The 14,258-nt window shown below is 42.7% G+C and overlaps 1 protein-coding gene across 1 annotated transcript in view; it reads right to left on the reverse strand.

Annotated features, from left to right (window-relative positions):
* The window catches only part of CPXM2 (carboxypeptidase X, M14 family member 2), a 63,359-nt gene that overhangs the window by 31,731 nt on the left and 17,370 nt on the right, over positions 1-14,258 (reverse strand). Inside the window, exons 3-4 of the mRNA XM_008491750.2 lie at positions 10,230-10,339; positions 4,539-4,678 (exon numbers count right to left, since the gene is read on the reverse strand). Coding sequence (XP_008489972.2) covers positions 4,539-4,678; positions 10,230-10,339 — 250 coding nt within the window. The remainder of the gene's footprint in view (positions 1-4,538; positions 4,679-10,229; positions 10,340-14,258) is intronic.

Raw genomic sequence — 14,258 nt, forward strand, 5'->3', positions numbered from 1 at the left:
CCCTGACACTTTCCCCTCTGTCAAGTGCATATTTTGAGCTAGCACATCCCTGCTCTAAATACAGGGCACAGTTCCACAGTGATGCTTCCAGTGTCCCACTCAACAGCCTTGAACTCTGATTTAAAGGTATTTGGTTCCTACAACTCAAAGATGCATTGGCAGGAATATTGAAAAATCCCACAGTGTGTTTCTCCCTCAGATATTTAGCTCTGCAGCTCAGCTCTGCCACTCAAATAATTCTAAAATAACTATTTAAAAATTCACTTATACAACCTAGGAAGGCAAAAAAAAAATCCCACTGCCCATCTGCAACCACCAGATAATCAGGGGGAAGCAAGGTGGTATCTGTGCTCATCAGAAAAAGGCTCTGAGCTCCAGATCTTTTTTGTACAAGAGGAATTATAATTTACTCCCTCTCAAGGTGTTTTCCATACCAACCCACACTGGTGGCACCTCTGCATTTTACAGACTCATTATAAAGGTCCAAAAGGAATCCAAATTTGTGCAGCTGGGACCCACTTGATCTGAGAAATTCCCCATCTGCAAATCTGGGTAATCTGAGCAGTTTTTTTTTTATTTATGATGTTCAAAGAGCACTCTGCCATGATTTCAGGTTTGGGCTTGAGGTGCCTGAACAACCCCTGAGCCCATGTGCTTTCTCTGGCTGGTGGGAGGAAAGACTCTTTAAATTCAGTTCTTGCTCAAACCCCTTTTTTTTTCTTATTAGAGGTGGAGAAAAGCAAAGCAGAAAGATGAGATTTCACGTGGCCCTCATGGAATTCACAGCCAGGCAGTTCAAGCACAAACTTTGACTCAGAAGTGTTTTTCCCTTAGAAAGGAAATGATTAAACAATCCAAATATTTGTTACACCCCAAACATGGTTTCCTTCTTACTCCAGTCAGGCCACCTGTGCTCTCCAGAGCTCTTTTTGTAGCTTGGACTCTTCCTGTTCAAGATTCTCATGTCTCAAGCACAAGAGCCAAGACAGACAAGCTTTGCCTGGGGAAGACAGACAAGAAATAGCAATTTTCCAGGTGAGATTGGGAGTGGAATAGCAGAGGGGAAGCAGTTCCTACCACTATGTGTTCTTTGAATTGTATCAAGTGTAATCTTCAATTCATCCATTGCCTATAAAGCTCAAAAAAAAAAGAACCAAGCCACCCATGAACAGGGCTGGAAGTGAACAGGGTGCCTCTGAGTGGGGAAAACCATCAGCAAAACCAAACCAGAGTCACCAGTGCTGCTAGAGAGGAGCAAAGAGTTGTCACCACCACCACCAGTCCTGGCTACAACATGGAAATTACAAGAATCAAAGGCAAACACTCAGGTGGGGCAGCCCTGGAATCAGGAGCAATGATATTTGCTGCAGGAGTCCTTGCCTGCCCTCCCTTGTCATCTTACACATCCTCCCTGACTCAGGATTAGGCAGATAAAGGGATGAGGAGAGGGACAAACCTGATCTAGGCAGCAGCTCAGAGACCTTGCAGTTAACTAATTTTTTTCCACTTTTTTGGTTAAAGTTTCTTTTTCAATAGAAAGAGGAAAAATATTTAAAAAAACCTCTTTTCTGATTCTTTATCACTAGCACATAATAGCACTGGTGAACTTAGCACATCTCTTGGTGCCTTGATTTTATTTTTATTTTTCAAATGTACTGCTGGGAAAGTCTCCAAGGTTTAAATAAAAACCTTACACTGTCTCTCAACCTTGGCAGGCTTTTGCTTCTAATAGAGCAGAGATCAGAGGGACGTTTTTGGGCTCTCCTACTTGAAATAATTTATTCTCCAATGTACCACTCTGTTTGTCATGAAAGCACTGTATCCTTGTCACATCCCTTCAGGAAGTTGGGGAGGTGCCTCAGGCAACAAATTGTCATCTTTTTGTACAAACTTGCACATCAAAGTCCTTTTTTCTGCCATTGCAGTCAGTAGTTCAGCATTAGAGGAAGCTGAGGAGTCCCCTCTCTCTCTAGTGCCTGTTATAGCAAAACAGTCACAAAAGAACATGTCTATACCCCCAAAAAATATCCTACCAGCCTCTTTCTTCTGGGCTGGCTCTCCAGTTTGCCACAAGTCCCAAAGCTTCCATCAGTGCCTCTGGACACCTCCCTAAGGCAGCTTCTGCATTGAGCTCAAGGTGTCCACAGCTGTCTGGCTTCAGATTCCCTTCATCCAGCTCATCTTCACACCAGGATCTCATGGCTTTACTTTCCTCACACTTCCTTGACTGCTAAAGGAATTAGAGTAGAAAGTCCTACCAAAAAGATGACTTTTCAGATGCCACAAGAGGATTAATTCTTCCTGGATAAGATGTTCCCAAGTGCTGAGATTCTGGAGGTCTCAGGGACACAACTCTTGGCTCAAATGAGAGCTGCTTCATCAGCCTGGACTCTTAAAAACCTGAACATCTGCTGTGGTACCTCAGCATGGTGGATTTGGCAGTGTTGGATTTGAGAACCTTAAAGGTATTTTCCAAAACAAAATTGATGTGGGGAGAGAGAGAAAATGAGATGAGCTCCAGGGAAGCCAATCCCACAACCAAAGCTGTATCAAGAGATGCCAAGTGAGATGGAAATCATCAAAGCCTGACCAGAAAAGTGACCTCCATGGAAGTCCCTTGCTGGAGATAGGGAAGGAGGTCACCCCTTCCCATGGGGAAGAGCCTGGGCAGACAGAAGATGTTTTCAAGGAGTCATTAACCTGCCCCAGAGTGCTCCTGGTCCAGCTGAAACCATCTTTGCTCCTACAAGACAAAAACGTGCCTGTTTCTCTCCAAATCCAACTGGTTTCTTTCCTAGCACTAACCCTGCTCTTGCTGCAGGTTCTGCCCACCAACTCTTCATGGGGGAAGAAGGGAAAAGCAAGATACAGCAATAGAAAAACCAACCAAAAATAAAACCCAAGACAACTTTGAATACCAGCTTCAAACAGTGTCAGGTCCTGCTGTAAACTTGCAATGGAGCTGACCTAAAAATAACCAAACAAGATGAAGAAGCAACCCAGCACTGGTGTTGATAGGAACAGAATGTCAGGGGCATGGATGTAGGAGAGGAGAAGACTTTGCTACAGTAATTATATCCACCTAGCACAGAGCAATAGGGAATAAATATAGAAACCTTATTGCCAGAAAAGTTCTCACTCCCACAGCAATGGTAAAAGAACTTAAAAGGCTGAAGATGAAAACGTAGAAGGAAAAAAAGCAATCAAACAAAAAAACCAACCCCCTCTCTTTTTTCTAGCTATTGTGGTATTTTTTGGATTGCCTGGCACATTTATTTTCTTAATTAAGAGCTTTGACCAGAAAGGATCCAAGGCTGGGAATCTCCTGGATCCTCAGAGCAGCACAATTGGGATTATTTGCTCACATAATGCAGTGACATTAAAAGAGAAATTAAGAGACTGAAAAAATCACTATGAAGATCAGGAAAGAAAATAAACCACCCCTTTTATCTCCTGTTTCTGTTGGTTGATTGCTCTATTCCTCATCTACAGCTCTCACCTCTTCCACACCCATTGCACTACAGAGAAATTTGGGCCTCTGCTCTCAGGAACAGCTCACAGAGAATCCTAGAATCATAGAATTGGCTGGGTTGGAAGGGACCTCAGAGATCATCAAGTCCAACCCTTGATCCACTCCCACTGCAGTTCCCAGCCCATGGCACTCAGTGCCACATCCAGGCTCTTTGGAAATATCTCCAGACACGGAGAATCCACTACTTCCCTGGGCAGCCCATTCCAATGCCTGATCACCCTCTCCAGAAAGAAATTCTTTCTAATCTCCAACCTAAACCTCCCCTGGCACAACTTGAGACCCTGCCCTCTTGTCTTGCTGAGAGTTGCCTGGGAAAAGAGCCCAACCCCCCCCTGGCTCCAACCTCCTTTCAGGGAGTTGTAGAGAGTGATGAGGTCTCCCCTGAGCCTCCTCTTCTCCAGCCTCAACACCCCCAGCTCCCTCAGCCTCTCCTCATAGGATCTGTGCTCGAGTCCCTTCCCCAGCCCAGTTGCCTCCTTTGGACCTGCTCCAGCACCTCAATCTCCTTCCTGAGCTGAGGGGCCCAGAACTGGACACAGGACTCAAGCTGTGGCCTCACCAGAGCTGAGCACAGGGGCAGAATCCCTTCCCTGGACCTGCTGGCCACGCTCTTCCTGATCCAGCTCCTGATATTACAGTTTATTTGATTATTGCTTATGCGTTAAAGAAATCTCAAAGATTATTCTTAAGATGATGAAGTGATCATGTTCATCAAGGAAAATAATGAAGAAGTTGGACACAAGGAATTTTGACAAGGTGAATATGAATATGTAACCTGAGAAAATCATGCTGATGCCTTTCTCAGATGTAGATAATGCTTACAGAAGCTTCCTACCCTTAAACATGTGTTTTATGACGTGTAAAACCACTTTGCCTTTTACTCTAGTCAGTTACTTGATATCACAAAATATTTCCATTCTTTTTCCTTGAGAAACCAAAAGATAAAACATTCATTCCTTGGTCTGGAAGCTGAGGGTCTTGTAGAGAAAATTAAGGCTGTACTTACGACCAGAGGGAATTCCTTCCTTGGGTGATGACTCCAGTGAATTTTGTTAGCCTTCGAGCATCCACTTCAATCCACTGGTATGGGTCATTTCTTCCTGCACACCAAGCACCATCATAAAAATCATTTTCGTTAACACCTGCCTGAAAACAAGGCAAAACTCTCTTCATAAATCAGCACCAAGAAACTGAGGATCTTCCGTGGGGAAAAGGAAAAGAACACAGGAGGTCATCATGCATTCTGCTGACTCCTCTGGGGCCAGTTTGAGCCCCCCAAGGCTGTCATGGAGCCTCCAAAATATATTCTTATTAGAAGTAGGGAGGGGAATTCTGCATAATCCCTTTAAAAACTAAAAACCATGAGTTAGAAATTGGAGTTAGAGCTTCAGTTCAGCTCATCTGTGCTTGTGGATAGAGCCTTTATCCAGAACAAATTATCCACATCATCTCCAGAGTTCTGAAAGTCCCTAAAAAGTCAGCTCCAGTCCATGTGAATACTGAGCAGTGCCAGAGCAATTTCCTTTCCCCTGGAAGCAGAATGAAGGGTGTATGGAAAGAGTAATACCATTTCCCACCTATTTTCAATCACAGAATTCTTCATTTTAATCACTAGGGCTATCCCAGCCTTAAGCAAAGGTTAAACATTTCAGGAGCACCCAGCTGTATTCCACTTGTCCACCAATCTATACCCCAGTTTATGCTGGCAAAAAGCCACCCAGCAACCTTCTCAATATTTTCAAAGAAATAACTGCAGAGTATTTTGAATCATTTCTATGCCAAATACATCTGAAATAGCATTCATAGCCTAACATCTAAGGACTTGAAGTGCTGTCAATCTTATTACTAAAGCCCAGGAAACGTTTCACACCAAGCTGGCTACTGCCTCAAGAGCACAGCAATTTTTCCACATGGTTCCCTGAGCTTAAATTATGATATTTAATCCGTGCTTAATGTGGATTTATCATTCCAGCACATGCAGCTTGAAGAAAGGATGTTCATTTTTTCCAAATTATGAAAGGAGAGCCTGGAAAGCTTTGTAAAGTGTATATTAAAGAGAGACCATCAAGCTCTGCTATACAGTTATTGCATATTTTTTGTGTAGTCTCAGTCGGTGCATTCAGGTACAAAAGATAAAAAAGATAAAAGATAAAGATAAATTCAGATACAAAAGATAAAATTCAATTTTCTGAATTCTCTCAGCTTCCCACAGGGCAGTACTAGCAGAAGTTACAGCAAGGAATGGGTTCTGATGGCAGAGATAGATGGCAGTTTTTCTGCCTCTCTCTTTACAGAGTTTTTCCCCAAATTGGGCACTGGGTGGGTGCAGATCTCAAGAGGATCCAGCTCTTCATCCCCTGTCCCAGTGGGGGTTCTGGTGGCATCTGAAAGAAATGCTGCAAAGCAGAGAAATTCAGCTCCTCAAATTTCTGATATTCTCAAATCTGAGGGAAGGCAGCTTAAAAACTTGTTTTCCTCCAGCTGCCAAATTGACATTAAGCCTCCCACTTCCATGTCATTAACTCTGATGTTTTAATGTGAGCTCAGTATAAAAGTCAAGGTGCAAGAGAGAGAGGAAAACTCTCAACAATGGAAGATATTTTTCTCCAGAAGAGCTGAACAATGGGAAAACATCTGAAAATAACCATGATCCCTGACCTGAGGTATAGCCCTCTCCCAGAAAAGGTTCCAATGCATCTTTAAATAGGATGTAATTTGAACTATTCCAAAAGTATATATATATTATTCATATATATCTATTATATATACTTCATATATTTATATATTATTATTAAATGTAGTGAAATGAGGCTGAGCACAAGGGCAGAATCCCTTCCCTGGACCTGCTGGCCACGCTGTTCCTGATCCAGCCCAGGATGCCATTGGCCTTCTTGGCCACCTGGGCACACTGCTGGCTCCTGTTCAGCTTCCTGGCAATCCAGACTCCCAGGTCCCTTTCTGCCACTCTGTGCCCAGCCTGGAGCTCCCCATGGGGTTGTTGTGGCCAAAAGATCCTGCTGCTAAACTGCTTTCAAATGAAGAACAAGATTTTACTTCTCTGCCACAAATCACCTAAAGGAGCAATAAAAATATACCTAATATCAAACCATTTCTGCTCTAAAGTCTTCTTTGCCAGCAGGGTGATCACAAAGGTTGTTTTACCATAGGATGTTTGGGAGGAAAAAATAAAAAAAAAAAAAGGGATTAATCATTAGAGGTATTTATAGCAATCACTGCCAGGAGGAAAGAGGAGAATTAAAGCACAGGAGCTGACAGCAGAGCTTCAATAATTCTGTTTTGTGCTTGTGTTTTGATAAGGAAGCTTTTCAAAAGAAATGAAAAGACAAAAAGCAACCCCCATCCTGTCTGCATGAACATGGCAGCATTGCTTGCTTAGTCTGCAGTGCTAGCTGGATTTCTCCAGCCAGGAAAAAAGAAAAAGAAACCCAATTTGCCTAATTATTTCAGGGTTTAAGCACTGCTGATTACTGTACAAGTGACAAGCACTGATGGCATTTATCACTGAAGGCAGAGCATCTCACTGAGCATTATTTGGTGCTGGGATTTTTCCTGAGTATATTAAATTACTCGTGGTTGGGCCCCTATTGCAGCCTGGGTCTCCACCACAAAATGCTCTGCAACCCAAGAAGCTCCTACCCTCAGGAGGCTCCATTTTGATCATCACATTCATCCAGGGATTGTGGAATTCATCCAGGGAGCAAAATCAAGTCCTACACCTGCCAGGTCACAAGAGCAGCAGATCCTAGGTGGTGTTATCCAGTCCTTGGAATAAAACTGACCCTCCCCTGATTCATTCAGATAACATAAAAAGAAGACAAAAAATCTTGAAAAGCTTCATTATTCTGGGAATTAAGGTAGTGCCAGTGACCTGGGGCTTCTCAGCTGACTTTGTAGTGGATAAGGAGGTTTAGAGGGGTAGAGAGGGGAGGTTTTCTTATTTCTAGGAGGAGCACAGCAGTTACAGGAATATTGGGATGGCACTGTGGGGATACCCAGCCCATGCCAGGGGGAAGCAGTCCACATAATTTCTCTTCTATTAAGCACAGTGCTCTGCTGGAGCTTTTTGGCTTGGGCCAAGTGTTTTGCTTCATGTGCAGAACTAAACAGCATGAAAACACAGCTGCCTGAATCCCAGTGCCTTTTGCCTTTCCCCAGCATGATCCAACCTCCCCTTCTGAGCCCCAAACAACTCACCAAGGACCTCAATCCCCAGCTGACACTTCCATCCCCTTTAGTACCTCTCTTCATGGTTATAAGCATATTTTTTTAACTGCTACCAAAATGCAGAAGTCTTCACTCAAAGGAAAATTTAAGCACTGAAGCCCAAGTGATATGGAAGAGATGTGCAAATTCTAAGAGGGTTTGAAGAAATTTAAAGTGCAATTAATTTTTAGCAATTCCAAGGGAAGCAGTACCTAAAGAAAACAACTGCAAGGTCAGACTTTTAACTCTGTCAGTCATAGGGATGACTCTTAATTGGTCAAGGGGTTGAGGGAATTCCTGTATCTCTACACAGCTGAAACTGCAGTAACAGTAAAAGCTTTTGATTTGAAGATTATGAGGATTTTTTATTATAAGCAAAGATGCAGCAGGAAAAAAAAGGCTGCATCTAAATCAGAAAAGGAAGGAAGAGAAGTCACTGCCATGAGCCAGGTGCTGTGGGGTTATTGGTATGAACCTCACACAGCCCTGGGAGCAGGTGAAGTCCCTGTCCCAGACAAGGTTAAGAAAGGTTTTGGATAATAATGAGAATTAATACATGGAGATTTTGTACAGCTCCAGAAAATGACAACACAAAAGTCTGTATCAAAAAGCCTTCAGTCACAGGAGAAAAAAACAAAAAGAACCCCAAAAATATGACACCATCCTTTGAACAAAGAAGACTAAAGCCCCAATTTGCACAGGACAGGAGGTCTTTTCACCTGAGATACCACAGAGATCAGCAGCCTCTGTGTTGCAGAGATGGAGACCTTATTCTCAGCAGAAAATGCAAAATAACCTCCTGCCCCAAGAGCATTCCAGGCTGAGCCACGGCTGCTCCCCAAGGAGTGAAGGGGGGAATGGGAGAAACTCTCCCCTTGGCTTCCACTGGGGATTTGGGACTGCACAAAGGGGAAACATCATCCATCCATCATCCATAGCATTTACCATTGTTATTTTAGAGCAGTGTTAGTGGTGATGAGAGAACACCAACCTAGATGGACTCCTGGTTTGACCCAAAACGAAGTTAAATATTCCTTGAAGTTAAATAAATGGGACTTTAACACCAGCTTGAAAACCAGAGTCAATATAGAATCCAGAGGTTCACATCACAGGCCTTGGTCTGATGCCATTATGTAGAAAAAACTATAATAAAATTACTAAATATTCCTACAGAACCCACCTGCATATTTTCTTTATATTCCTGAGGGCTTTTTCTCCTAGCAGAGGACATGAAGCAAACTGCCTCAGCCAGACCTCAAATGAAATCAAACCTGAGGGCTGCAGGTGAGACCTCACATCTCACCCAACCCAAAACATCTCCTACTGGGTTGGGAAGGGGGGTTTCAGTTCCCCCCCCAGTACAACCACTCCGCTCCAGCTGCAAAGTGCTTCACTGAGCCTTTGAACCAAAATCAATTAATTTCATAAAAAAATATGTATTTTTTTTTAAAAAAAAGGATACTTCTCACTCAAGAAAAGAAAAGAGATGCAGAGGCAAGAGAAGAAGGTGAAGCAAAGGAGAAACCAGTTTGCATGGTGGGATTTTAACCAAGAATGATCCCTCCTTCCAGCAGGTGCCCCCCATTATATTGAGTGGGCACCATGAGAGTGATGAGAGCCCATCCTGCCTCATCCCAGCCTCAGTTCAAACCACTTCAGCTGGAAAAAAACCCCAACAACCACACCTAGCTGAGGGTTTATTGATGAAAGGTAACTTATAAATGAAATTAACTTCAGAGATTGTTCTCTGTTGGCTCATCTCTACTATCCTATTTATGGCTTAGGGTTCTAAATCTTGAGTTTTATTATGAAAAGGAACATTTTTACATTGTAAAGAAGACTCCAGTTCAGCAAACATCACTAAAAGTGGAAAGCAGAAGTTAATAACATCACTAAAATTAATAAACATCACTAAAAGCAGAAAACAGAAACACAAGGAATGGGAAAATAGAATTTGTTTCTGCAATATTCAAGAAAACCAGGCTGTATGCTAGTGATTTGTGAACTGAAGCATTTTTGTTGTAACACAATCATTACCTCTGAAAAGCTGCTTGAGGGCAAGGGCTTCACATGAAACCACACTTCCAATTAACCACTGTCATTAAGTCCTGGCAAAACACAACAACAAAAAAGCAACTTGCTGTCTGAGCTTCCTTCCAGCCTGATTAATAAGGGAGCTGGGCTGATTTCCCAGGAGCAGGGAAGGGAGAACTTCTGGGCTTGCTCCTTTTTGGCTTTGCACCCTCAGCACACCAAGCTGGGTTTTATTTTTATTTTTTTTTTTCCTAGCCCAGTCCCATGAATCCAAAGGTATCCATCAACCTCCCCCATTCCTGCAATGCCAGAGTTTCCCCTTCATTTGAATTACATGAGCTGACAAAGCAGTCAGAACCAATAACCATCCCAAGGTTCTCTGCAGGCAACAGTACAACCTGGAGCCATTTCTCCCACTTAGGAGGAAAATTGATGTTACCTGAATATTGAGCCTCCCCCTGTGAGCCCCAAGGCCGTAGCGTTTGGTTGTGGAGGCGTGGAGCTGGAAGTCAGTGATTTTTAATGTCTCCAGACCAAGTGGAGGGCAATCTGCAAAACAAAAGATTGATTCAAATGTAATTAAAAAAAAAAAACAACAACCCCAAAAAACCCCCACAACAAACTACAACAATTAAAAAAAAAACCCTGGTGAAGTCCATGAGAAATGGCAGCAGCTCTGGTGAAATCCATGCTGATTTACATCTGGTGAGTATCTGGAGTTGTGAGTGGCTCTCAAGAGTTATTTCTGTTTGCTTGATGCTTTGGGTGTGTTGTTCAGCCTGGAGAAAAGGAGTTTCTGAGGTCACCTTATAGCAACTTTCCAATATTTGAAGGATATAAGGTCCTACAAGAAAGCTGGGGCAGGGCTTTTGACATGGGTGTGTAGGGAGAGGACAAGGGAAATTGTTTCAGGCTTGAAGAGGGGAAATTTAGGTTGGAGATTAGGAAGGAATTCTTTAATTTGAGGGTGCTGAGCCCCTGTGCCAGGTTTCCCAGAGAAGCTGTGGCTGCCCCATCCCTGGCAGTGTCTCAGCCCAGGTTGGATAGGGCTTGGAGCAACCTGGGCTGTGGGAGGTGTCCCTGGGCATCCAGGCTGGTCTTGAAGATCCCTTGCAACCCAAACCCTTCTGTGATTCTATGATTCAAGTGCTCATCAGTACAAAATGTCAATAAAATGGCTTTTTATTTTTCTTTTTTTGCAATATATTTTTTTCTTTTCTTGTTTTGATTTTTTTCTCCCCTTTACTCATTCCAAGCTACTGTATCAAGTGATGTTTCTAATTAAAATCTGTTCTGGAAACTTCAGTCCCAGGCCCTGCTGTTGCACAACAACATCTGCTGAGAGGGCTGCACAGCTCTGCAGAGGTTGGGAGTAAGCACAAAGAGGGAAATTTTGAAACAAGAGGCCAACTTTCCAGTCTCCAAAGCCTTCAAGAAAGAAAAGCAGCTGCCATTACGTTAGAAGCTAGCCAGAGATGAAGCAAACTACAGCCTGGAACTTGGAAGAGCTCTAGACCATCCCTCCAGTCCCCAGATTGGGAGAGAAGCTGAAACCCATCTTGTTTGGGCTGCAGTTGCTGGAGAAGTGTCAGAGAGCTCAGCCCCAAGCTCAAGACCTCCATCCCTCTTATATGGGTGTTTTTAATCCCTCATCCAAAATGCCACGAGGGTGCAGAGCTGAGAATCCCAGCCTGGCCATGTCTAACTTGCATCTGAAATTTGAATTACCAGGAGCTGACCGGCAAAGCTCTGAGTTTTCCTGTGCTCTTCTACAGCCTAAAATCCCTCAGGAAAGAGATGACACCCTGGCAATTCACACCAAGCTTGCTTTGTGCATCCTTTGGAAAGTTTTTAGGGCCAAAATTCCATCTTCATCAGCTGCAGGAAAGCAGCATGCTGAATATTAATGCATTTTCTGCTGTCCCAGCAGTGATCTTTGTCTTACACAGGAGACAAAGTGCAGACAGATCCTCATTTCAAAGAGCTTCCAATCTAATTATCCAAACCCGAGAAGAGACAGGCTGGAGAAGGAAAGGCAGAGGAAGGGATAGCTCAGAGGATTTTTGTTTGTTTGTTTCACTGATTGTTTTAATTGCATTTCTTTCTCTGGTGTTTCATCTTCCATCCTACTCAGGCTCTGACAGGGGTAAATGGGAGAGCTGGGAACTCCCTGCCTGTCTTTAACAAGTGCACTCCTCAAGACAGGTTTGGGAAGAATCTCATGGTCTGATCCTGCAAACTCTTTTCCACCTTGGTAGATTTTGCTCTATGAAAGTATCACCATTTCCAAGCTCCCCAGAGCCACCCAGAAGAGGTCTGAGCTAAAAAGGAAAGCAAGCTTTACATCCTTGGGTCATAAAATAACCTTGAATTCAATGTTTATCCCACACCTAACAGGGATGAGGGGCAACCTGCAGGGATTGCTTGGAGTTTATAAATAAATAAATAAAAATAAAAAATAAAAAAATAAGATATTCCCCACAAAGTGAACACTCAGCTCCATCAAAGCTTGGGCCAACCAAAGCTTGATCTCTCATCCACACTCCCATCCATCACCACCTTTCTCTTTTCCACCTATTTTCCTGACACCTATTTTGTTTTTTTTTTCAGGAAACCTGTAGGAAACATTATTTTGGAGCCCAGCAGACCTGGCTGAAGTTTCCTGATATGACAAACACCCATCACCCCAGATGTGGGGCAGGTTTGGTTCCAATGGAAATGCCACTTCTTTCTTAGAAGACTGCAATAATCTTGGGTTGCCTGTGGACTTCAGGGAGGGTTCCTTAAGATGCAGGATGGGGGTTTACAGGCTGAAAAAAAAATTGCTTGCATATATTTGTCTGCATTATCTCTGTTTCTAGAGAAACCAAAGCCTACTAATGGGCTCAAACAGATTTGTATGGATCTCATTTAAACATGATTAACTGCTCTTTATTTTTTAAAAGATGAGCTGTTTGCATTGTCTGTGAACACATCAGATTAAGAGGCCAATATTATGAAATGTTCAATTTAAAGATATTTTTCATTGTAAGCAATCTGAGGCTCTAGGAGCAGCTAGGAGTTATCTACAAAGGATAAATATTTTTGATGAAAACTGAGCAGTAGGTTTTTAGCAACACACTGTCCTTTCTCAGCCTTCCCAGGCAGTAAGATATTTCAATTGAAGCCTTTAGGATCTTTGCCATTCATTCAACAGCAGCCAGGAATTATTTTTTACTGTTATTTATATAACTAGTAGGAGAACATCCAACTGGTTTTCTCTGGAAGTGAACCAAACTTCAAGCTGTCACTTCCCTGACTTACCAAACACATAAAGAATTTTTTTTTTCTTTTAACTTGGTGAAAAAAATCGAGTATTTTGCTCCAATACTTGACTGAAAATTAATGAAAAGCTTTCCCTTTCTCCAGTGCCCATCCCAAGCCAGGAACAGAGCAGCAGGAATCTCTGCACAAGACCAATGACCTTTAGATGTTTCCATCTGTGCAGCTCTGCCCAGGGATGATGTTCTTGGAGTCATCAAGACTATTGTTTGCAGCAGCTTTGATGTATGGAATTTGTACTGTTTTCCACAGGAAAAGACCTTTCATTTTGCTTGTAAATGGAATCATGCCTTCTATTTCCAGCCATAATATTTGACTCTTGACAGTTTAGGGATATTCATCTTTTCCTTGTGCACATGAATTCCATCCATCAGGAAAGGGAACATATTAGACCCCACTTCTTCAAGCTACTAGAGTTAACTTTGGAAAAATATACAGGAATATATGACATTTATGAGGTCTGTACTTTTAAAGGCATTGCTTTAATGTATTTCATTTCAGAAATCTTCCATATAACAATGCAAACTGCCAGTCAACAACTATCTCCCTGATTTTGTGTTGTCCATACTAGTCTGAAGAACACTTGCAGAAGGTACAGAAATGGGGTAGCATCAAGAAGCAGAGCAGTTCATACCTTATAGATTCAACTGGAAATGACCCAGTTATACTTGGTCATTTCTTTCACTAGTTGGAAAAGAAATTATGCTAAAATAGAGGTGGCTTTGAAACCCACCTAGTGAGTACATTCCAACTTCCTAACAAAATACACCTGGAGGGTATTTTAGGGAGACCAAAAATCAAGCATCAAGCTTGGAGTTGCAGGGAAGGGGCTGAGTTGGGGACATTTCTCTCTTCCTGGCCCATCCCCTTCAGACTTTGCCTATATGAGGCAATATTCCATATTTCTTGATCTCCCTGAGCTCCTTTATCAAACCAACATCAACTCAACTTGCAGTCTCAGCCTGGCTCTGTGTCCTGCTGCCCCAGCATCTTTACCTAAAACTCTGGTCAGAAACCCTCTGCAGAACCAGCCTGGCTGTCCTGACACCTGCAGCTGCTCTGCTGTTCTTTCTGATAAAACTGTGTTAGCAGGAATTATTAGAAATATATTAATTCCAGAAGTATCAGAGGTATGGATGAAGAAGGC

This window comes from Calypte anna, chromosome 6 (genome assembly GCF_003957555.1).
Source record: "Calypte anna isolate BGI_N300 chromosome 6, bCalAnn1_v1.p, whole genome shotgun sequence".
Taxonomy (NCBI): Eukaryota; Metazoa; Chordata; class Aves; order Apodiformes; family Trochilidae; genus Calypte; species Calypte anna.